At 38.4% G+C, this 23,712-nt stretch overlaps 2 protein-coding genes across 2 annotated transcripts in view; one reads left to right on the top strand and one right to left on the bottom strand.

The window, feature by feature from the left end:
- LOC148731207 (leukotriene A-4 hydrolase-like) overlaps positions 1 to 1,068 on the top strand; it is a 29,286-nt gene extending 28,218 nt beyond the window's left edge. Inside the window, exon 20 of the mRNA XM_088760172.1 lies at positions 117 to 1,068. Within this exon, the coding sequence (XP_088616298.1) occupies positions 117 to 234 (118 nt within the window). The 3' untranslated portion in view covers positions 235 to 1,068. The remainder of the gene's footprint in view (positions 1 to 116) is intronic.
- Positions 662 to 6,898, bottom strand: LOC148731206 (uncharacterized). The gene is made up of 2 exons (XM_088760170.1): positions 1,651 to 6,898; positions 662 to 1,375 (listed from the first exon to the last, which is right to left on the bottom strand). The coding sequence occupies exon 1, from the start codon at positions 6,868 to 6,870 to the stop codon at positions 1,654 to 1,656; it is 5,217 nt and encodes a 1,738-aa protein (XP_088616296.1). The 5' UTR covers positions 6,871 to 6,898; the 3' UTR covers positions 662 to 1,375; positions 1,651 to 1,653.
- Between the last annotated feature and the right edge of the window lie 16,814 nt (positions 6,899 to 23,712).

Here is a 23,712-nt window from a genome sequence, read left to right as displayed (position 1 = left end):
TGAGGGGCGGGGCGAGCAAGGGAAAGGCCCTGGGAACTAGGTTGCATTTTTTTTTTCTATAATTATTCTTTTATTTATTGTCAGTTTCAACTCGGTTCTCTCGATTTGCTCCCCAGGGAGTTATATGCCAAGGAAGAGTCGAGGGATTTGGCTGTGACAACATTCCAGGAAAATCGTTCGTTTTACCATCCCATCGCTGCCGCCCAGATTGCGAAGGATTTGGGCCTCGAGTAACAACAAGAAAACGAAAATTCCGATGCAGAACACTTTGGACAACCCAGTCAACGAATTAGGAAGACGATATATCTCTATTAAACTCCAAGAAATAGAACAATTCTCAATCCAGTGTCGAAAAAAAATCCCGGTTTCTACTGGTTTTACCACACCACTTTCTGTGATTGGTCAGAAAAACGAATTGAGACGCGACTACGTAGTCGTTGTGTTCCTGCGCCTCAGTCAGTTTGCCTATTTGTGCTGATTTCTCAGTGGCTCCGCGCGATACTTTTAGCTCTGATTTGCTATCGCGATGATACTGTTTTTCGGTTTACGACACACAATTGAAATTTTCTCTACAACAAAACTAACAATATAGAATGTTGATTGTTCAGTAACGTAATTGAGAAAATTGATTAGATTAGAAAATAATCGCACAAGAAACACGCAGAGTCGAAAAAATGAAATAGATATGGTTAAAACAAGCCACGAGTACAAGACGAGGACAAAAGACGAAACTATACACAAAAGTTGAAATATGTCGTGTAATACTTGGAACGAATTTTGTTTTTGAGCTGCTATCTTCCGATTGACCTTACATGTCTTACGATTAAGAGCATAATGTAAGATTTTATAACAGGGTCTTTTTTCATCTCGACTTTTGACTGAAAAGGAAAAAAAAAATCTTCCCCTGACAGGTGAAGTGAAGTACTTGTTCGTTTTATACTCTACCGCAATTTTTTAGGCAATTTACGATAACGTCAACGCAGTCTATTTATTTTGAACACTAGAATCAACAGAGTTTAGAAACAGGCGCAAAACTTCAAGATGAAATAAAAAGCATTCTCATTTACATTTTGTCGATGAATCGTTTGTTAGGAAAACAGAAATAAAAAAGTAACTTCCAGTGGCGGCAATTCCTTGCTAGACATTAAAAGTTTCTCCGAGAATCGTAGCGCTATTAAAATCAATCGCATGTCGTGAACAGCTCTCCTATGACGTTTTAAAAGAAAACAGTCCTGATTCAAGTTCAAAGTATTACTTAATTTGGTAGCCGCTAGCGGCTTCTAACAGAAGCACCAGTCTAGTACCAAGGACTCCAAAGGTCAAGGGGTCGTTCCTCCAAACACAAACGGGTCTGGGTATGAGGCGAGAACAGCTCCTGTGAAGCGAAAAAGGAAAGTCAATTGGGTGTGCTTGCTACCATCATCGGCGTTATCGTTTTCGTTATTCTTACTCTTGGACAAATTCTCGACTTATATTGTAGTGTAACAATAGGCAAGGGTTTAATCTAGTCGCAAGCTTGAAGGGAGCTTTTTCAAACACGTGGGTAAACAAAACGACGAAGGCAATTTACTTACCTAGGTAGAAATGAATCAATAATTTAGTCCAATAATGTTTTTGGAATGTTTTTCCCCACCACATTATTTCACTTACGATTTAAGATATCGGTTTGTGTCCCTCAAGTTCCAATGTGACGTCATCTCCATGGAGTACAAAGGGAGCCCAGTACTTGACTTCACTAAAAATGTCAGATTCTCTCATATATTTCATGGCTTTACTGAGAGCTTCACACGCCATTGCTCCTTCGGCCAAATGTTTGTAGAAACTCGTCATAAACACCATAGTGGCCTCGTCATCAATCGCCCATAGCGTCACTAGAACAGATCGAGCACCAGCCCCCATGAACGCACGCGCTATACCGACCACACCCTCAGCTTTTATCTCTCCTCTACCACTGTGACAGCAGCTTAATACAACAAGTCTTGCTCGTAATTTAACACTCAACACATCCTTCATTGTTAAAAGGAAGTCTTCCTCGGTTGGAACCTGGTTTGTTCGCGTCAGGCTTGGAGCTAAGGCAATTTCTCCTGTTTCCATCTGACCATGAGCTGCTATGTGCACAATGGCAACGGAGGAGAGTCGCTCTAAAACTGCATCCTTTGTTGCAGCGGTTCCAGTGAGAGGCTCAGTGTTGAGTATTCTTCCAATCATCTCTACTTCCTCTCTGGCGCAGGGTAACTGGTCCAGCTTTCTTCCCCTAAAGTTGTATTCTTGCACCCATGGATCTCCCACGAGTAACGCTCCTGTACTCTTGCGACAATCAGCCGGAGAATTTTCGATCATTCTCAACGTTGTCAGGGATGGAATCACTCGTATTTTGTGTGATTCGCTGAAGTACTTTGAGTTAGAATCCACCAGAGCAGCATAGGGAACCAGAGCTAATGGACCGTCGGGGATGAGAACAACTTCTTTGCCGTGAATCAGGTCTGCAACGGGGGCAATTAAAAATTCAAACAACTTTCTCAAAGGAGTTTCCTGAAGATTCAATGTAATGGACTCTGTGTGCTGATCACACCACTCATTTTCTAGATTTTCATCAGTCAGATCGTCCAATGATCGGTCCTCACATTTCATACCTTCTCTGACACCGATTTCGTCGTGTGCACTTTGTATTAGAGACTGAAAGAGGTTGGTCTTGTCATTAGTCCAGAGTACATCGCCAGTTTCTTTTGCTCTTAACTCAATATGGCCTCCTTTCTGAATAACCCAGAAAAAGATATGATCCTTGCTAAGTGCTGTAAAGACTGAAATTGACGGAGGGCTGCCATCCCTTTCACAGATAGTTCCTTCTATAGAGGTGCATTCAACAGCCTCTACGTCATATCTATACTGCAGTTTCATGAGATCTTTCAGTGCTTGTGCTCGTCCTTTTTCGGCAGCTAAAAGAGCCTCCACCACCTTTCCTTGCTTCAAAAGAAGAAGCCATAGCCTAACGTAGGCATCTTGATAATTATTGCGCAAATCGATTTTCCATTCATCCGTAAGCTGCCCACGAAATCTAAGATCATCAAGGATTTTCACACTTAGTTGACAACAGTCCACAGCCTCTGGTAAAGAGTTAAGACATTCTAAGCTACAGCTAAGGGAATAATACGCTTTCGCCTCTTCAACCTTGCTCCTTACTTCTTTAGCAATTTTAAGGTGTGCTTCATGGAACTCTTTGGCTTTTTGAAAACTACCAAGGCAGTGATACGAGTTAGCGATGTCACCGTTGGCAATCCCCTCCGCGATCCTGTTTCCTACTTCCTTGGCTATTTTCAAATACTGCTCTTGGTACTCTAGGGCTTTCTCCCAATCTTGAATATTTTGATAACAGAGCCCGAGGTTGCCATATGAGCGACCTTCTGCGTCTCTGTCTCTAACTTCGCTGGCAATATTTGAACTAAGTTCGTAGTAGTAAATTGCTTTTCCAATGTTCCTGCGACTCAAATAAACGTCGCCGATACATTCATAAGAGTTTCCTTCTCCCGCCCTATCTCCAATCTCTTTTGCAACTTTTAAATTCAGTTCATGATAGAACATAGCTTTCGTCAAATTTCCAAAGACTTGGTGATATATGTTACCGAGGGCACCATAACGACGTCCTTCTCCAGCTTTGTCCCCAACTTCTTTGGCAACCTCCAAACTCTTGTCAATGTAGTCCATGGCTTCTCTAAACTCTCCAAGCCTGTGATGACTGTTGGCGAGGGCTTGGTAGGCCTCCCCTTCACCGATCTTATCTCCCACCTCTTGGGCAATATTTAGATGCAGTTTATCGTAGTGTATGGCTCTTTTAAAATCTCCAGAGCGATGATAGCAATGGCCAAGTTTACCAAAGGCGGTTCCCTGTAATTTCTTACATCCAATTTCGTTGCCAATTTCTAACACCATTTCATGGTAACTCATGGCTTTTTCTGAATCTCCAAGATGGTGATAAGCACTTCCAAGATTTGCATAGGCGCTTCCTTCCCCAAGCCTATCCCCCACTCTTTTGCTAGTTTTTAGACGGTCTTCAAAGTAAGCCAAGGCTTTATCAAAGTCTCCCAGAATCATGTGGGCGACACCAAGGCTTTCGCATGCAATCCCTTCCTCTTCTCTTTGTCCAGATTCTTTGGCTAATTGCTGGCAAAGTTCAAAGTAGTGAATGGCGTTTTTGGCATTTCCAAGACGTAATAATGCGTTGCCTATACCATGGTAGGCACTCCCTTCTGACGCAATGTCTCCTAGGTCCTTAGCAAGTTCTAAACTGCGCTCGTGATATTCTATGGATTTTCGGAGATCTCCAAGTCCGCAATAGTCGTTTCCCAAGTTAAAATACGCTGATGTTTCGGAAGCCCTGTCCTCCATTTGCTGGGCAATGTCCAAATGCAACTCATGGTATTTTATAGCCTTTTTGGAATCCCCAAGGACACGATAAGCGATTCCAAGATTTCCATAGGCTATTCCTTCCCCAGCTTTGTCTCCCACAAGAAATGAAGTGAAAAGGTAACGATCATGAAAGTTTATGGACTTATTTACATCTCCTAAAATGCGATGAACAATGCCCAGATTGTTATAGGTGATTCCTTCTCCTCTTATGTTTCCTATTTCCTTCGCAATATTTAGATCGACTTCGTAGCAGTTTAGAGCGGCCTGTAAATTTCCAATACTGCGATAAGCATTCCCAAGATTGCCGTAAGCGCTCCCTTCGGCTTCCCTATTCTGCACTTCTTTGGCAATTTGAAGACTCTCATTATGGTATTCAATGGACTTTTTGAAATTTCCGAGACTGTAAAATACAATGCCAAGACTGCCATAAGCGCACGCTTGGGCGTCCCTATCCTGGGTTTCATTGGCAATTTTAAGACTCGTGTTGTGACAGTTTATGGCCTTTTCGAAATTTCCAAGACTGTAGTGAGCTTTTCCAAGCTCTCCATAGACTCGTCCTTCAATATGTCGTTTCTCTGTTTCCCTTACAAATTTAAGGCAGAGGTCGAAATACTGTATGGCTTTCTTGAATTCTCCGTATTCATGGTGAAGGCTGCCTAGAACTGCATAGGTACATGCCTCTTTAGCCTTGTCTCCTTTTTCTTTGAAAATCTCTACGTTACATTCGTGGACGGAGATTGCTTTTTTCAAATCTTCAAGGCGATGATTCTCTTTCCTAAGAATCCATTGCTCTACTCTCTCCATGGCGTTCCAGTGATCCGGCTGGACCTCATTATGTTCCATGTTGTTTTTGGAAGCCACTTGAACATCATCAGCACATTCATGATCAAAGCTTCCTTGCTTTTTGTCAACAATGCCGTGTTCTATTCCCTCCAAGGTGCCAACTTCTTTCAAGTTATCCAGTTGGACATCATTGTGTTCTATGTTGTTCTTAGAATTTTCTTGTTCATCATCAGCACAGACAAGGCTTGTATGTTCCTCGCCAAGAATGCAGTCTTCGACTTCTTCCAAGGCGTTCACTTCTTTGAAGTTACTAAGCTGAACCTCCTTGCGTTCCATGTTGTTCTTAGAATCTTCTCGTTCTTTATCAGCAGAGTCAATGATTGTATGCTCCTCGCCAATAATGCAATGTTCGACCTCTTCCAAGGCGCTCACTTCTATGAACTTGTTCAACTGAGCCTCATTGTGTTCTGTGTTGCTCTTAGAATCTTCTTGTTCGTCATCAGTACAGACGAGGCTTGTATGCTCCTTGCCAAGAATGCAGTGTTTAACTTCTTTCAAGGCATTCACTTCTTTTAAGTTCTCCAGCTGAACCTCATTGTGTTCCATGTTGTCTGTAGAAGCCACTTGTTTATCATCAGGACATTCAAGGGTTGTTTGCTCTTTGTTAAGAATGCAGTATTCTTTTCCCTTCAAGGTGTTGACTTCTTTGAAGTTATGTAGTTGGACACTTTTATGTTCCATGTTGTTCTGAGAATCCACTTGTTCTTTATCAGCGCAGCCGAGGCCCGTATGCTCTTTGTTTAGAATACAGTGTTCGACTCTATCCCACGCGCTCACTTCTTTGAGGTTATTCAGTTGAACCTCATTGGGTTTCCTGTTGCTCTGAGAGTCCGGTTGTTCTTCGTCAGCACTGCCAAGGCCTGTATGCTCTTTGTCAAAGTTGTATTGTTTGGCTTCTTCCAAGGCGTTCACTTCTTTAAAGTTACTCAGCTGGAACTCAATGTGTTCCATGTTGTTCTTAAAATATTCTTGTTCTCCATCAGCACAGCCATCGATTGTATGCTCCTTGCCTAGAATGCAGTGTTCGACTTCTTCTGAGGCGCTCACCTCTTTGACATTGTCTTGCTGAACCTCGTTGTGTTCCGTGTTTTTCTGAGAATCTTCTTGGTCTCCAATAGCACAGTCAAGACTTGCATGCTTCTTGGCAAGAATGCAGTGTTCGGCTCCTTCCAAGGCACTCACTTCTCTGATGTTATCCTGCTGTTTCACATTATGTTGCGTGTTGTTCTTAGAAACCACTAGCTCTTCATCGGCACAGCCAAGGCTTGTATGCTCCTTACAAAGAGTGCAGTTTTCAGTTCCTCTGAAGGCGTTCATTTCATTGAAATAATCTAGCTGCGTCTCATTGTGTTCCACCGCGTTGTTCTGAGAATCCACTCGTTCTTTATCGACACAACCAAGGCCCGTGTACTCTCTGCCAAGAGCGCAGTCGTCAACTCTTTCCAAGACGTTCACTTCTTCCATATCTCCTAGCTGAACCTCATTGTGTTCCGTGTTGTTCCTAAAGTCAACTTCTCTCGCATCAGCATAGCCAGGGCTTCTATGCTTTTTCGTGGCTTCATCAAAAACCAGAGTTTTTTCAGCAGATAAAGCAAAGGTAACTTCGATTCCATTCCTTGCCATGATTCGCAGATAACTCCCACAGAAACAGGTTACTAGATTAAAAAAAGAAAAAGAAACATATCAGACAGCTCCCACAAAGAAACCGATACCTACAAGTAGAAGCAGCACTTGCTTTTCTCCTCAATTGAAACAGCGTTTACCCATTGTACAATTTTAGTATGTTGCACACTGACCGGGATGTTAAACGTCGGGAATGCGCAAGGAGATCAGTATTAGCCGGTGGCACGCCTTTTTTCTGTGCAAAATTTCAAAGGAAAATATACAAAAATAGCTGCTTTTTCGCAAAATGAAGAATGAAATGTTTATCAAAATCTGTAAAAGGAACCAAATTAGGAAAAAGGAAAACTCGAGGCTTTTCGAACACTGGTGTCCAATTGAATTACGTCGCGCATGCGCAAGGAGATCAGTTTTGGCCAGCCTCGCCGCGCGCCTATTTGCCGCGCAAAATTTCAATCAAAAAGTGAGTTATAAAAAAGGTAAACGGTTTTCAAACGATTTGACTAACTGGCTTGTGAAGTTGTTTATTTTTTACTTTTAAGAGACAAGTTGGTTCTGACAGCTCGAGAGCACGCCATTACAACGTTCCCACATGTGCAAAAGGTTTAGTGTTGTGTCTTTTAAAGATTCAATATCACTGTTTTTCCCGCTCTTTTGTGGTTTTGCTGTGAGGACCGCCGGCTTTGATACTCTTTTTCTTTTTCTGTAACGGCCATCTTAGTTTTGTTATGTTTTGAGCTCGTAATGAATTACTTTCTTTGACGACTTCTTCCTAGTTATTCGACTGTTCTGGTATCGAGAACAGTGTCAAGCACACTTTACTTTTCAGTTTGTTACAGCGGGCTACTTAGTCAACTGTTTTCAGCCAGTTTTTTCTTGTGCACGCTCCTATAATGTTGAATGGTTACGACGAAATTGTGTGGATTGTAGCTGAGTGCAGGAACAAATCTGGGTCCACTCCGCTTATAACATTTATTATCCCAAACTTCACTCACTTTTGTAACTGCGCAGTTCTCCGTAAATATAAAGTTAGATTAATTGATGGAATCTGTTCAAGAATCTCCTTAATCCAGGGCTCAATTATGGCGAACGCATTTGCTCATTAACAGCCTGAAAAATCACGCCAGTTCTGCAACCTTTTCAATAGAGATGTCCACTGAATACGAGTCAGTTTGACGATAGATTCGGAGCTTGAAGTGATTCATCGGTAGTGCACTGCACATCCTGCACTGCGCATGAAAATCACGTAATCAAGCGAATAAGTGCGTGCGCATTCCAAGAACACGGTATTACTTTTCAGTCGATGGTCTTTAGGTCCTCAACGAGAACGATAACCTATGTTTTTTGTTGCATAATTTTGGTGTACAAATTATTCCTTTCGACCAATATTTTTTAATGCATAATTGTGGCGTACAAGTTATCCCCTTTTGATAGGTGAAATTAATACAAAACTCATCGAAGGGTGTAAAATATAAAGCTAAAAGCGTTTACGAAGCCCGATACTCGATGATGCAAATTATAACCAACGACTCAAGGAACGATTTGAGTCGATATCGTTTAAAATTGAGTGATTTTTCCACAATTTACGTCTCGAAACTTTCCCTACACTCTAGAATTTCTACCTATCAAGCTTTTTTGTAACTATTAAAAACTTCTGCTTCTAGCTACCGCAGAGTGTACCATGAACCGATAAAATAGCGTGTGATTAGAGCCAGTGCAGGCATAAAAGGGGTATGTTTGGCCCATCATATCTCTTAAACAAGCACAGTGACTTATGTTTTTTTTTAATTGTATTTTTCGAAACAGACATTGACAGATCTTGATAGGGCACATTTTAGTAAAGTTTAAAAAAAATTGTTCGATGACTTTTTTTCCGAGGAATCACCTTAAGTTGTTTTTCGATTTAAATTGGGTGTCTAATTTATGTTGGACCGCCGGATAGGTCTCAGTAAGGACCTTAAGCAGTCAGGACGGCAACACCAAGGAAAACGTCGATTGAAAAATGAATTTCTACTTTTAATTAGAATTTCGAAAATGCTGCCTGTGTTTACCATCTCATACGGCGCCACATCTCAGTTTCAACATAACGTATAAAAGTAGCGTTGAGTTCCAAATGGAAATTAAAATAATTTGCCGTGACGCGCGGTTTCAGTTCGCAGATGACGCAAATTTTGGTAATTTCATGTTGTTGTTTTGCAAGGGACGGCTGAGAAATGTACTAAGTTTTAAAACGCACGCGCAGAGCTATTTTTCTGCCAACTAGATCTTTTGTTTTTTTACGTCCTCGTTGCCGTTGCAGTTGTGGTCTGCTTAAAGTCCCTACTGCCATGGGGGAAGGGGGGAGGGGAGGTGGAGTTTAGAGAGTAATCACGAGATTATAAAGATAAGAATTTTCACCGAATGACTCACACAGAAATTCATTATATCTGGTCAATCGAGAATGAAATCCTGCTTCTCTTTTACCCTCTTTTGAACTAAAATAATGACTTATCTCTAAATTTTTGGCAATAAACTCCGGAACAGCCTCCAAAAGTTCTGATAAACTGAAGTACAGTAAGAATGATAAGATAGACCTCAGGTTTTTCAATTACGCCGACCACATGTAAGCCAGCAGCAAACAAGAATTCAGTCTGCGAGCTTTATAAATGATACTCCATACCAATAACTACACTGAACCATGGCCAGAAATCCGTGACAGTATGGCCGCCGAGCAGGCGCATTGATGCCCTATACAGTCTTGAATCCAAACGCGTAACTCAAGCCGTTACAAAGAAAACAGTGAGATTTTGAGTTATGTTTATTTATTATTCTTTATTACATCGCTTTGGAAGCTTTAGCCCAAGGTTCAAAAATCTTAAAACAATGTTAACATCTCGTACAACCTGAAGAGTCACGTAGTTAATATTTTCGTAGTGGTTAAACCGGTTCTTAAGTCCAATCTTTCTCAGCACAAATATGTTTGAAATCCGCCATATTTCTTCTCTATTAGCTTGCTGAGTTCCCATTTTCTCGAAAATGTCAACTGGTCTCAGGAGGGTTTGGTATCCTTTCAAAAATCCGCTTGCTTTTGTTTACAGCTGAAACTTCATTTTAAGCTTGAAATAAAAGGGTTTCCTTGCCATTAAACCGATTCCAAAAGACGTTGAAAATCAGGGAAAATACTTTCGATGACGATTCTTTAAAAACTGCGATTTGAAGGGCCAGAGGAAGGCAGTCACGAGCCATGTTTTGGACTCGTAGATTCACCGTTTTGATCGCGCAACGTCCTTCATTTTGCATCCCAAGAATCTTTATTCTATGCTTTGTAACCTCCCCGTTTCATTTAGAGCCTGGGACTAATAAATTAAGCCCTTGGAGTGTAAATATATTACATCATTTTGCAAGTCAAAATGTTGGACGAATTCAGTGACTGCTTTTGAATTTTAAACGCCAGATCGTGGTTAACCAGCCAGAAATTCGTTACACAGCGAAAGCTGATGTGAATGAGATTATTTTTGCCGTGGATATACCTTCTCCACTGTTAAAAGAGTGGCACAAAATCGTCGCATCTCCGCGTGCTGAAGGCACTTCCAGTCAAAATTTTTCTACCGGAAGTGAAGACGAACAGGCCGGCTCAACTGAAAATACACACAAAATCGATAACGTGGATCTGCTGGAACATTGTATTCCATGTGGCCTTTTTGCTTTTACAGATGATGAATCGACACGCAATGAAATCAACATTCATTTGTCTAAACCTGCCGGTACAGTTGTGCTACTGTATGAGAAAACCAAAGGTGGAGCCAGAAAGGACTTGGATGAAAAAGTTTAAAAATTTGAAGTGTGCGAGGGGCACGTGAAGTCAGTCAGAGAGTTTCATGAAGAAATTGAGTCCATGAAAGAGAAAATTAAAGAATGGAAGGCCAAGCACAAGGGGTTAGGAGAGGAAACTAAAGAGATTTATCAAGAAATGATTGTCTTATTAACCGAGAGCAGTAAGGTCATAGGGGAGCTCCAGAAATCAAATAGAGAACTGGAGAACTACATTACAGTTTTAGAGGAGACAACAGGCATCTCTGCTCACAAAGGGAAACAAGTTTCAGAAGCAAAACAGAAGGAAAGAACATTTAAATGCTTCCTCTCAATAGCTGATACAGTTTTATGGTTTTACAAATCTTTTGGGCTAGAATTAGGTAGCGTAAATGTAGAGGAATTGGACACAAGTGTTATTCACAGCTTGCAGGTTTTGTAGGAATCTGGGAAAAATGCTGGAGGTTCTAAATATAGCAACTTGCTAGAGGAAGATGAAGAAAAGATTGAACAAATTCTTTTCTTGCTTGATAAATTCTGTGTGAGAGATAACTCTTACCATAAACTGACAATGACATTTGATGGTCTCCTTAGGTCTTATCTAGTAAAACAATGCCGAGATCACCTAAATAAAATGTGTCACATTGATCCACCCTAAGAGAAACACATTGCAGCTAAAGTAAGTTCAGTGGGAGATCTATTCCAGGAACATGTCCAGGATTACCATCACCAAAACCCATCATTTGGTACAGATGACAAAATACAAATAAAAATTAATGGAAATGGAGCAAGCATGAAAAGAAATTCAAATTTTATTCTTCTTTCTTTTTCAATTCTTTAAACTGAGCAGTCTGTTTTGTCTGCCAAAGGAAATACAATACCTACAACATGCCACCACTTGCAAGATCCCTTGAGGAAATCAGCAAAATGTCCTCTCAGTCAAAAGATAATTAATGCTGTGACAAAAGCCACTGCTTAACATTGAACTAGAACACATAGTGGTTGATGAGCTGGCCCTGAATTGCATACTTCACAGCCCATGAGCATAACTGAACTTGACTTTGACAAAATGTCAGTAAAGGAATTAATAAATGAACTTAAGAAGAAAAATGCCAAAGGATTCAGTCACAAAAACAAAGCTGAACTCATTAAACAACTAAAAGAAATTTGTGCACAGGAAAGTACACATCCAAAACAGTCAGCTGAGTACAGTGGCAGCTCACGAAACTATAAAAAATTCAAAAACTTTTACTCTACAGAGAATTTAAAAATGCCATAAACTATACATATGCAAAGGAGTCAATCCAAAGTGAACACTCTGGAAGGCACTACAAAAAAAAAACATAACTTTATCTGTAAGAATCTTTAGAGGAAACCTAACTTTTAGCAAGACCTACTATTCTTTGGTATTGGTCTAGAAACATTGTGTGTAATAACCACATTTGTAAATTATGGCAAAGAAAGTAACTTAAAATGAAAGAATGTCTATCAACCTTCCCTTTACATGAAAAACTCTTCAGAAGCAAACATCCTCAAAGTCAATTACCACATTACCCCTACTTTTGTTAATTTAATTTAGTCAGTACTGACACATGTTATGTGTCAATAGCTTTTATCAACTGGTCTGGTTGAACTGGAGGTTTGCCATAATCTCTGCAAGAATAAAAATATAAACTAAGTCAGCAACCAGGTTATAAATATAACAAATAGCAAAAACAACATAGTCAAGTCAATTAGGAAATAGATTTCAAATTTAATGTTTGTCTTATATTACCTTCAGGTAAAAACATTAAATTACTTCATATTTAACTAACAGTGAAATGAACTCTGAAATAATAGGCATGCTAGTTCTAGCAACTATATACATGTAATTAGAAATTAATAGTGTACAAATTTAATAAATTTGAGAAAATCGTCCAATGAACACTAAAATAAAATTTATCGCTAACGACAACTGTGACAACTATAAATTCTGACCGTAAATTTGAATCAGACTCGCTCAGCTTTCCAACCAAGTTGAATATGTCAATAACTTGGAGATATTAGCATGTATTTGCTATTTTAATTCAAGTGTAAATAAAGTTATTATAAAGTTTTCCTTTGCAAAGAACGCAAAACAAATCCTGAGCCTTGTGAGAAAGAAAAAAAAGCTTCTACCTGCAATATCAACTTTCTTCTAGAGATTCAGCACTCGTTCGAAGCAAAATTTCTCCAGAGAAACTACTAGTTCCGGAGACAGGGATGAAAAACGTCTGCGCATGCGCCTTAAACCCACGGTAAGAAACGCGGGCTCAGAAGCGTGCTTATTTAAACTCAATAAATTTTGCGTGAAATGAACAGGCATTACAAAATTTGAAAAAATAAGGGAGCCGTTAAAAAGATAAGGTTTTCATTCTCATTTTTGAAAAGAAGAAAAGAGTTTTAAAAAATTGAGAGGGTGTACAAATTGTACAAAAATTGTTCTCGCGCCGAAAAACGGTCTTTTGTGCAAAGTTTCAATACGGTTGCGAACTGGCTCAATTTGCGGCAACGTTTACAGTGTCGTGTTGGCTTTTTCTGATCACTTTTTCGTCCGTTCATGCAAAATGTTGGTTCGTCGGTAAAACAAGGAAGAGTAAATAAGCTTTTTACGGCACTTCCAAGCCCCTGCCACTTGTTTTGGCAAGAGCGGTGAACTTTCCTGAAGAAACTCCAGTTTGTTGACCTTATCGTCGAACGATCGAAATTCGAAAAGCAAGATAGTCGCTGCTCATCGTCGTTTTTCCGACCGACATTCCAATTAATTAAACTTAATTCCCGTAAGCCTTTTCGAAATTTTAGACATAAAGGGAAGAAAGAAAGCGAGATATCAATCAAGGAGCACGTGGTGTGACGCCTGTGAAATAACATTTTAACAAAGTGCCGAAGGAGACTGAAGTATGGCGATAACAAATGAATTTCGTTGTGAACTATGTTGACTCAAAATCATGCATTTGGTTTTGTTTTGATTTAAATCTAGGAAAGTGGCTCTTTAGGATTGGAAAAATCACGAAAAAAGAAGCCATTTATTTTTTAACCAAAGTTAAATATCTATCATTGCAAAACGAATTACTGTTAATTTTACATAGGTAAACTTCCACTATTTTAATTAAGCTAATATTGGAGAGAGGGAAGTTTTCTCTCATCAATATCTTGCAATAGTTCCATTATTTACTGTGTTGTCAAAATAGCTTAGTTAAGTTTTCATAACATTCAATTATTTTGGAATGTACTTTTGTGTCTGTTATTATCACCATTCAAATTCAAGACAGATGCCAGTAAACCAATTGTCAATCCAAACTAGCTCAGGCCAACCCATCCTTAACTCCCAACCCCCCATCATATCAATCAAAATATTCAGTTCAAACTTTTTTTTAACTCAAAAAAACTTTTTTTGGCTCCCTATACTTAACCTCTTCTATTCCTTTTACCACCTGCTTTTAATACTAACCAACATGTTACTCATCTCCCTCATTCCTTTTCCTCTGATTATGACTATCTCATCTTATTTCATTCTAACCTTCCCTATGTTATTATTATTATTATAAATTTTTGTACTGACTTGAAGTGGCTGCAAATTGAAGTTAAAAATAATGAATAAACAAATTTGTCAAAGAAATCTTTTAAAAAAATGAACAAACAAACAACCAAAAAGGGCTCTTTCCAATATTCTAGAGAATAAAGCTTTCTTTATGGAGTCTTCTGCGATGAAAATCTTTCATTTTCCTTTTTTTCTTTTCTTGTGTATCTTTTTGTCTTTTTATGTTGTACTTCTTCATTTTCATTTCATTTCCGGTGTAATTACATTAAGTTAAGAAAATTTTGACCCACTATCTGCAGGTCAAAGGAATACCTTGTAGATATATAAGACAATAAAAGTTTGGAAGTGTGGACCTTCAATGCTAGTACCCAATTGAACTACTGATAGTTTTTATTTTAATGCTGCCTTATGACTGACATAACTGCCTTGCAGTTTGTAGGTCCCTCAGTGCAAATTCTCTATTGAACAACTAGCCTTTTATTTTCATCATTTCACACTTTCAACAATTGCCACCATCACGCTTCTTTTCCCCTTATCAACCCACTATTTTTGTGGAGATTTAGGAACCCTTTCATTTGGGATTCCATCATTTTACATAATCAATCAATCAATCAATCAATCAATCAAGTTTATTGATTATACGTGCAGCATGGTTACCCTGGTGGCCCAAGCCAGAGGCTCATGTATGAAAAATAAGAGAGCAACCCACCCATCCCACCACAAGGGAGGACATCCACCACACAGTAATCTCGTGCGTGGGAAATTCATGTCTCCTACCTCTAACCCTGCAGGAGACCGGGCCTATGGTTTATTTGTCTTTATCCGAGAAGACTAGAATGTCTATCCATTTCTTGATATTATAGAAAGGTAGCAAATTCTCCTCAGTTATTTATAAGACCATGAGTATTGGTCTGGCTGGGGCTCCAACCCTCGACCTCCCGCACAACACAATCCAGCACTCTAACCATGTAATGCCACAAAGGTTGCTAGATAAATCTATTCCATTTTTTTTTTGAAAAAAGTTTTTCTTTCTTGAAAAAGAAAAAAAAACAGTCAATATCCAACCACATCAGCATGGCAATGTCACTTTCTGGTTCTTTCTGAGCACTATTTTACAGTCAACAGTTCTTGGCAGAACAGGAAGCAACTCATGTACACTTATTGCCCTTTTGTTTAGCAAATTGTTTTATTCATCCAATTTGGATATTTCTGTAATAAGAAGTCCACTGAGTCAGGCGTGGGTGTACCAGATAATAATTGTTCGAGGAATCTTACTAGGCAACAGGATCTATGATTCAATCACACAAAACTCCTCAAACCTTTGCTGTGCTACAACCTCTGCAAGGCCCTAGAGCACTGAACAGTATCATGGACCATATATTGGTCCTGAACACCCTGTCAGCACTAATCCTGAAGCAATTCCGGCTTCTGTTTTCAGTTGAGTTCCAACACCATTGTACTTATTCCAACTTTCCCAGGAATTTTTCTTTTTGGTAGCACATCCACGAGAACCATGGGTTTCATGAGGCTTTTGCTGAGTGGCAGCATTCATGGGAGCTCCTCTCATACCATATGGAAATAACTCATTTCCAATACACTCTTAGGACTATAACGAATGTTAAGTTCCAGTGAGAGCGATATGCATGGGGTAACGCGATATTTTGCAGCATTTTTGACTTGCTCATGTAACACCGTGTAGGATGGGTGTGCTTTCGCTTCGCCTTGATAAAACTATGTCCCATTTTTTTCGAGATTCACATTTATTACCAAAGCATGGTATTATTTACCTTCTATCAATTTGATTCTTAGCTTATTATCTAAAATGGAGGTAAATTATACTCAAAGAAATTAAGCTTGCAATGTGTTTCCTTACCGAGTACTGAAAGGTGGCTCTTGAGCAAGCACATGAACATTTCCCAAAAATAATACGTTCAACATGTCGACGAGTTCAGTTTACAGAAGTTGTTTTCAAATAGCGTCCATAAATTCCAGCCTGAAAGGCAAAATATGTCCACGAATACACAGTTTAAATTACGCCGACATTTCCTTGATCAGACGATCGAACAACTCGCCGACGACAACATCAACACGCTCACGCCACGCATGCGCAGACGATTTTCATCCCTGTCAATGCACTGGCAATCGGCTACGTAGAAATTCTAAACGCGATTTTAGAAGAAAATCAAGGATTGAAGGTAAAACCAGACTATTCCTGACAGGAAGGTGAAGTACATCTTAAACCGGCAAACAAAAAAATAAGTCAATAGATAAACAAAACACCGGCACTTTTCTTTCAAACTTCGCATGTATTTCGCATGTATTTCCACATCGGACTTTAAACAATCCATCAGGTTATTAATCGTTGTAGGTAGCCTCTTAAGTGAAAATTTCAAAATATATACGGAAAACATGTATTCAGTTATTCCTTTCTTCGAAGGTCTGTTAATACTCACATTGCGAACCTTTCGCCGGTATATCATTCTTTTAACGTTGTGCGTTAAAGGGTAAGTTTTCGGCCCCTTCCGAGGTGTGGAGATGTACGCAATCGATTTTATCGACACTCCGGCTTCTTACGCACAGCCACCATGTTAGATTCACAGGAAGCATAGCTGAGGCCGCGCGGATTCGTCGTGACCGGAATTGTTAGTAATGGTGGGAGAATAAATTCTAAAGTCTTCCAGTTGCCATTAACACGACTATTGTTGCAATAACATTGAAATTTTTGCAATGTCAGGTGAAGGGAAAAAAGCGTAGATCAATCAAGTAGAATGCAATTGGAAAAAATAGAGCGAAGTGAAGAAAAAATAAAAAGAAGAATAACGGATCTCTTGCATCGTATATAATGGATTGAGATGAAATAAAACAAACCATATTTAGTTTAAATGTTAACTTCAGGCATCCTTATTGGCAAACTTTACCAATCTTTCAAACGGGTAAACTTTCTGTTAAGCTTCAGATTCATTGCTTATCACGACAATTACTAGTTCGTAGAATGATGGGGGGGGGGGTGGTAAGGGGGGAGGAGGGCGCAAGCTGAGAGTTGCATATTATGATCCAACCACCAAGTTTTGACTTGACAACTAAGGAACATGTTTAATCAGGAGCCATTTCTTCGAGCGTTCAACTGATCTTTGTTTTGCCACGATGTTTTCAATAGAAAAATCTATTTTTAGTTTGAATTACCGCGGTATGGGATTCCCCGGTCGGCCACGTAAGCTCTTCGACCAATCACGATTAGCTAGTAGTTAAATTCTAATTATTTCCCTGGAAAAGACAGTCTGTAATAAACCGTTCCGTGAAAATGCCTTGACATAGGCTCAGTGTGGGAGTTGAACGCTGCAAGTAATGGGTCTCTGGTTTAACTCATTTGGATTGTTTCCGGTTATGTGAGTGCTCTCCATTTTCTTCGATGCACAGGCTCAATATTCTTGTCTTTGAATCGATGTTTTTTGGTTTATTGTACAGGAAAGTGTGAGAACTATGAGTTCACCTGTGCAAATGGAAAGTGTCTTACTAAATGGAGGCGTTGTAGTTTCGGAGACAACTGTGGTGATAACTCAGATGAACAGCAGTGCCGTAAGTTTGTTTTATTACTATGATCACTGTTGTCTTATATTATAGTCCTCTTTTCCTCGGATCGATGGCTGACTGTCATTCAATTCGGGCTGTGATAACCATGTCGGGATGTAAACAAATACTGGGAGCCGTCTCTTCGTCTTTTTCTCTCCTTCTTTCTTTCTCTACTCTTTCTCTCTCTCTCTCTCTCTCTCTCTCTCTCTCTCTCTCTCTCTCCCTTTCTCTCTCTCTCTCTCTCTCTCTCTCTCCCTCTATATCTCTCTCTCTCTCCCTTTCTGCTTTTCTCTTTTTCCTCCTTTCTTTCTCTCCTTCTTTCTTCCTTCCTTCCTTTCTTTCTTTCTTTCTTTCTTTCTTTCCTCCTTTCTTTCTTTAGTTGTTAAATGGTAATAATTATGTACTAAATATGGTCCAAATAGAGAAAATGAAGGCTGTTCCTGTAGTTATATCTACTAACTACATAGGATGATTTTCTCAGTTCAGCTGCCATTTGAGTCGATGTTATTTTATTTGTTTGTTTTAATTTGCAAAAGCCAGGAGTAGAGAAAATCTTAGCTACTAACTATATATATTGAATGTGACATTATTTCCTTTCTTTTTTTTCATTTTCGAATCATTCACGTGGAAATGATAGCTCAGCGTAAGTGTTCTTTTTTATCTATATACATTTATCTGCTTTATGGATTCGCTTATTTAATCATTTCCTTATATTCTACTTCATTTACACTTTTCTTTAACTGTTTCAGTACAATGTTAATCTCACTTTGTCAAAGAAAAGCCTTACAGCTAGTTACTTGGGGCATTTACGTGTATGGGCGTGGAATCTATTTCAGACCTTTTTTTTCTTTCAAAACAAATTTTGGACCGTCCCAAGTATACCAAACATTCACCTGAGTTAATTGGAAATGTTTTCCTCATGTCATTTAGCGTTGAAATCAAGTATTGAAAATGAGTGAAATTTGACGTCTTTCACACTGCCTGGGATTTAGTCCCCTGACTAAACTCAGGGGAGTATAATAAGTGCATGTACCACGTCAAGAGAATATAAACTATTTTGACAACGTTGAATGAATGTAGGGGAAAGAAAAAGAAAAAAAAACCGAGTGTGTTTCCTCCTCTTAAAATGAAAAGCATTCAAATACATTTGATTCACTTTCTGACATTGCATAGGAAATAACTTAATACTTTCCCCAGTTTTCTATGCTCTTTTTTTTTTAACATGTACGTCCTTGTAATCACCGGTGAATGCCATTTAATTATCTTACATTGTATAGGAGATACCTCAATAATTTCCCTTCTGTTCTATAACTTTATTCTTTGGTTTCTCTCTTTTTTTTAACATGATGATGCACGATCGTGTAATTAACGGGGAATTTCACTTTTCTTTCGTTCTTTCCTATGTTTTTTTTTTTTAATGTACTGCGCCTTGGAAATATCAGGAAGTAAGTGCTACTTAATTTTCTTAATGAAAATGTTACTACACATATCACATGACCAAAAAGCTGCTGACCACCCCTAGTCTGTACCCTTTCTACCAGCTGAACGCCGATATAGACAAAAGAAAAGATCAAGCGGATGCTGCACTTCATAAAGAAATCAAGATCTGTGTATCGGCTCGGAAAACAAGTCATGTTTCAAGATTGTACAATGAATCCAATACTTTGCTGAATAATTTTGCTTTACCCTCCCTTCAGGACTCCTTTAGTTTCGCTTTTGCTTTGTTTTGAATAGCGAATTATAGTTTGAATTAGGTAAAGAGACTAGGATTGGCTGTGTGTTGTGGCATCTACTCAACTTCATACGAAATTTAGCGTGTAGTTTTTACTCTTTATTCTCTACAAAAGAGGTGTCAAAACGGTGCCACCTTATGAATTTGGGAATAAACAGTGATATTTATTTAGATATAATTATAATAATCAGTGTCTCATGTTCGTATGTCGATGAGCTCTATCTAGATAATCATCAAGTAATTAACTTAACGAAGCTTGTTTTCGGGGAAAGTCTTGGATACTTGGTGCTCTTCTGCTAAGAAAATTTCGTATTCAATAGATGCTTTAAAATATGTCCGGTCTAAGTGGCGTACTATTTTAGTTATCTAGTTATTTGTTTTTATTCATTTATTGATTAATGCGTCGATTAATTCGAAGCTTCAACATCCCGCCGTGCGACTCATGAGCATTTGACTGCCGTCCGTCCCCTTATGTAGGGAAATTTGAGCCTTGGTCTGGGTGGGAAGTTTAAACCGGAAGTTTCAAGTCTTTCTAGCAGAATACAAGTGTTTTACCTTTTAATATGGAGTTGAGTAAAGGTGAAAAATTTAAATCCAGGCTCTGACGCTTGGTAGGCATGTAGGAATAATATTGACAATCAAATCCAACACTTGGATGGGAAATTTGAACACAATTTTGGTCCTGGGGCCGGAAATTTAAACAAACCAATCCTCAAAGGTTCAAATGCATGGAGGGATTTTGAAGTTTCAAATTGATCGTCACATATTCATTTATTGGTTCATTAATTTTCGTTATCTAGTCTGCCTAACTTTATTGTTGTTCTGTATTTTTCTACTCATGTGCCGCACTGGTGAAATAAACTAGCCTGTGAGTGACTTTTGATTAGACTACTAAAGTTAATAATTTACCTTTTTATATTTGTTTCTGCTCCACTTTCCATAACCATCCCTAAATACCGCAAACGTGCATGATAAGATGAGGGTGAGAGTTTCACTTTTTAATACCATTCGTTGTAAGAGAAAAATAAAGACTTATCTCGAAAACAATTTGTGAAAAAAAAAAAAAAAAAACTAAGTTAACATGCCATAATTATAAATTATAGTTGAACTGAACATTGTGTTATACTGCTTGATTTTCTATCGATTTCTCTGCTCTCCATATCGCCCACGATGGATCAAATACATGTAATTGCATCAGGCGGTAAGTGAAAGCTTAAAACTAAATATTGTAGCGAGGATAATACGTATCTTTATGTATCTTTCATTTACCGTATCGAAAACAAAGTAAACAGGGTCGTGACATTTGCTTAAATAGAAGTCAAGTGATGGAAGATCTTACGCTCAATACAAAGATAAAAAAAAAAAAAAAAATTAGTGAAGAATTTTCATAAGTGACACACGTACCGTACACTTATTGAATAAGCAGTGTCGTAGGGTCCATTGCCTAGTCCGGCATTTAAACAAAGTTTTGCCTTTGCTTAACAAAACTCGTTCTAAGCCATCTTCAGTTTATCTGAATCAGCTTATATAAATATCTATTTTTTTAAACAGTGTCAAGAGGGCCGAAAGCTAATGATGGAAGGAAATTTCTTTTACTAATAAAATTAACCCTCTTATAGAGAATCTTTGAGGTCCACTCCTTGCGTGAAACCGCTGTTTGGGCTAAACCTGTTGTACATAGCCGGCCCTATGCATATGGCTAAATCCCAATGGGAACTTAAAAGTATTTCTTTGACCATCAGTCATGACAAGACAAAACAGGTCTTCCTACACGGTGTTGACTTGTTTTTTTTTATGAATGCGTCATGTTCGTGAGGTTTTTGTTTGTTCTTGATGATTAGGAATATGACAAGGAAATTTTCATGTGTGTTCTCAATGTTTTCGTCATTTTCTTCAGACTCGCAGTACTTATTTTTCCGCTGTTTGCAAAATGTCGCAGAAATTAATTCCCCCAAAATTTACTATGGCAGTAATTTCCACGTGGATGGACGGGTATTCCTATCCTCCTCAACTCGATATAGCCATTGGAGAGAGACTGGGGCTAAGTTATCTAAGCTAGTTCGCCAATCCAAACTAAATTGGATGCTTCTTAAAATTCAGTTCTTGAGCAACGAGGGTGATAAAATGCAACCCATGCATAAGATACAGCAGATTGTCTCGAAATTACCTTAGCGAGGTTAATGTCTGCTCTGTTTCAATCGAAGTTAATATATCTTATGAGACGTTTTACTGTGTAGTATGCTGAGTATTTTTAAGAGTTGTGCCGTATCTTGACGAGCCCGTTAGGCGACTCAAAATACAAATAACGAGTAAGAAATCCTCAGCGATACTACACAACAAAACGTTTAATAAGTTACTTATTATCCCAGACGCCAAATTGTAATTTGAGTGCGGGCGAATTTTGCGGAGATTTCTTTGCGTGACAGAAGTAGTACGGAATTCGTCGTGTTGCTGTTTCTGTTTTGTTCTACAAAATGATGAAATTTCATCGTCGTCGAACTGCTTTTCTTCGTTCGATATATCCGTTAGACTTGGATCAATATTCGCCAGTCATTCCGACTCTTCCTCGTCAGAAGAATGAATTCAATTCTCCGCCAGTTTTTGTAACTCCAATTCATCGCTTGTGCGATGCGAGAAAACCTGTGTAACCGGTTCTCTGGAGTACAAATACCGCGTGATATTTTTACCCGTCGTAGACGTTATTTGTACTCTACGGAGTGTAGTTGGATAATAAGATAGGGTAAACAGTGACAAACCTGATAGAAGAAAAATATCTCCCAGATTTTAAAAGTTCGAACCAGGAAGGATATTTATTACAATGAAATGAACTGCAAAACATTAAGGCATGTTTACTTAGAGAAGTCTATATAAAGAAGTAGCATTTATCTCATTTTATCTATTTGCGTCATAATGATACAGTAATCAGCGGGCGCTGTCGACCTTGATACACTTATCATTTTTTTATACTAAGAGACTGTTAGTGGAAGTTTATAAATCTTACTATAGATGCAATACCAATGTTTTAAATGATCTAGTAGTGTTAAAACAATCATCTCACTGCCTGAGGAAATCCATGAATATTAAATTTCCAAGTCCTAAATCAGAAATTGGCAGGCTGACTTTTAGGCATAGAGCTGCCATTGCATGGAATTCACTTCCTGATTCGACCAAAAAGTCTTCTAGCTTAGAATGTTTTAAAAAAGACTTAGATCTAGTAAGGACTTAATTAATTCTATAAGTTATAATAAGGAATCTTCCATGATAAGAAATAGGAATGAGGAATTTCTTTATTAATCTCATCTTAATCAAATCATACCTAAATTTTTAAAACTTTGACAATTATTTTACCTAGTTCTTAACTATATTCTTAAATTGTAGTTCATAGTCCTATCTATTTATATTTGTACTATTATTATTACTTATTGTTTAATTTCTGTTGACTTTCTATTTATTCACATGTATACACCTTAGTTTTTAAATAGTAGATAGGCAGGTCCACATCGGGACTTCAGTCTTGCGTTTTCTGTAACCTGCGTCATCAAATAAACTATGTATGTATGTATGTATGTATGTATGTATGTATGCATTAGCTCACTTTAGCAATGATTCCATCAATGGTTGGAAACAAGAGATTCTTACTATTTCCCATCAGTTCAATTCTGATAATTTTGGAATTAAAAGTACGAAATAAGAGTTATCTTGCCACGATTTCCGTTGCTAAATACCCCGAAAAAAAAAAAACACATTTTAGAGCGACAGATATTCAAAAGATAAAGTACAAACAAAAACTTTTCCATTCCGGTCAGATGTGCAACTAATTCCGAAATAACTTACAAAGCCAAAACAGCAGAGTATTTTTTTTCTAATTTGTTTCTTCCTCCGCTCATATCTTTAGCAAACTTATCATCATTTGGCATAATTAATCGAATAAGAACAAATGAAGTGAGAATCTGGAGATTTCTGCAAGCGTCCTATACACAGTCAAACCTCTGCCAAAACAGCAGAGTATTGTTTTTTCTAATTCGTTTCTTCCTCCGCCCATATATTTAGCAAACCTATCATCATTTAGCATAATTAATCGAACAACAACAAATGAAGTGAAAATCTGGCAATTTCTGCAAGCGTCCTAGACACAGTCAAACCTGTCTTAAACGTCAACCTGCGGGAAATGGCTTGGTAACCGCTCCATCCAGGT

Source organism: Stylophora pistillata, chromosome 5 (genome assembly GCF_964205215.1).
Source record: "Stylophora pistillata chromosome 5, jaStyPist1.2, whole genome shotgun sequence".
In the NCBI taxonomy this organism is placed as follows: domain Eukaryota; kingdom Metazoa; phylum Cnidaria; class Anthozoa; order Scleractinia; family Pocilloporidae; genus Stylophora; species Stylophora pistillata.
This window is presented reverse-complemented; position numbering and strand designations above follow the sequence as displayed.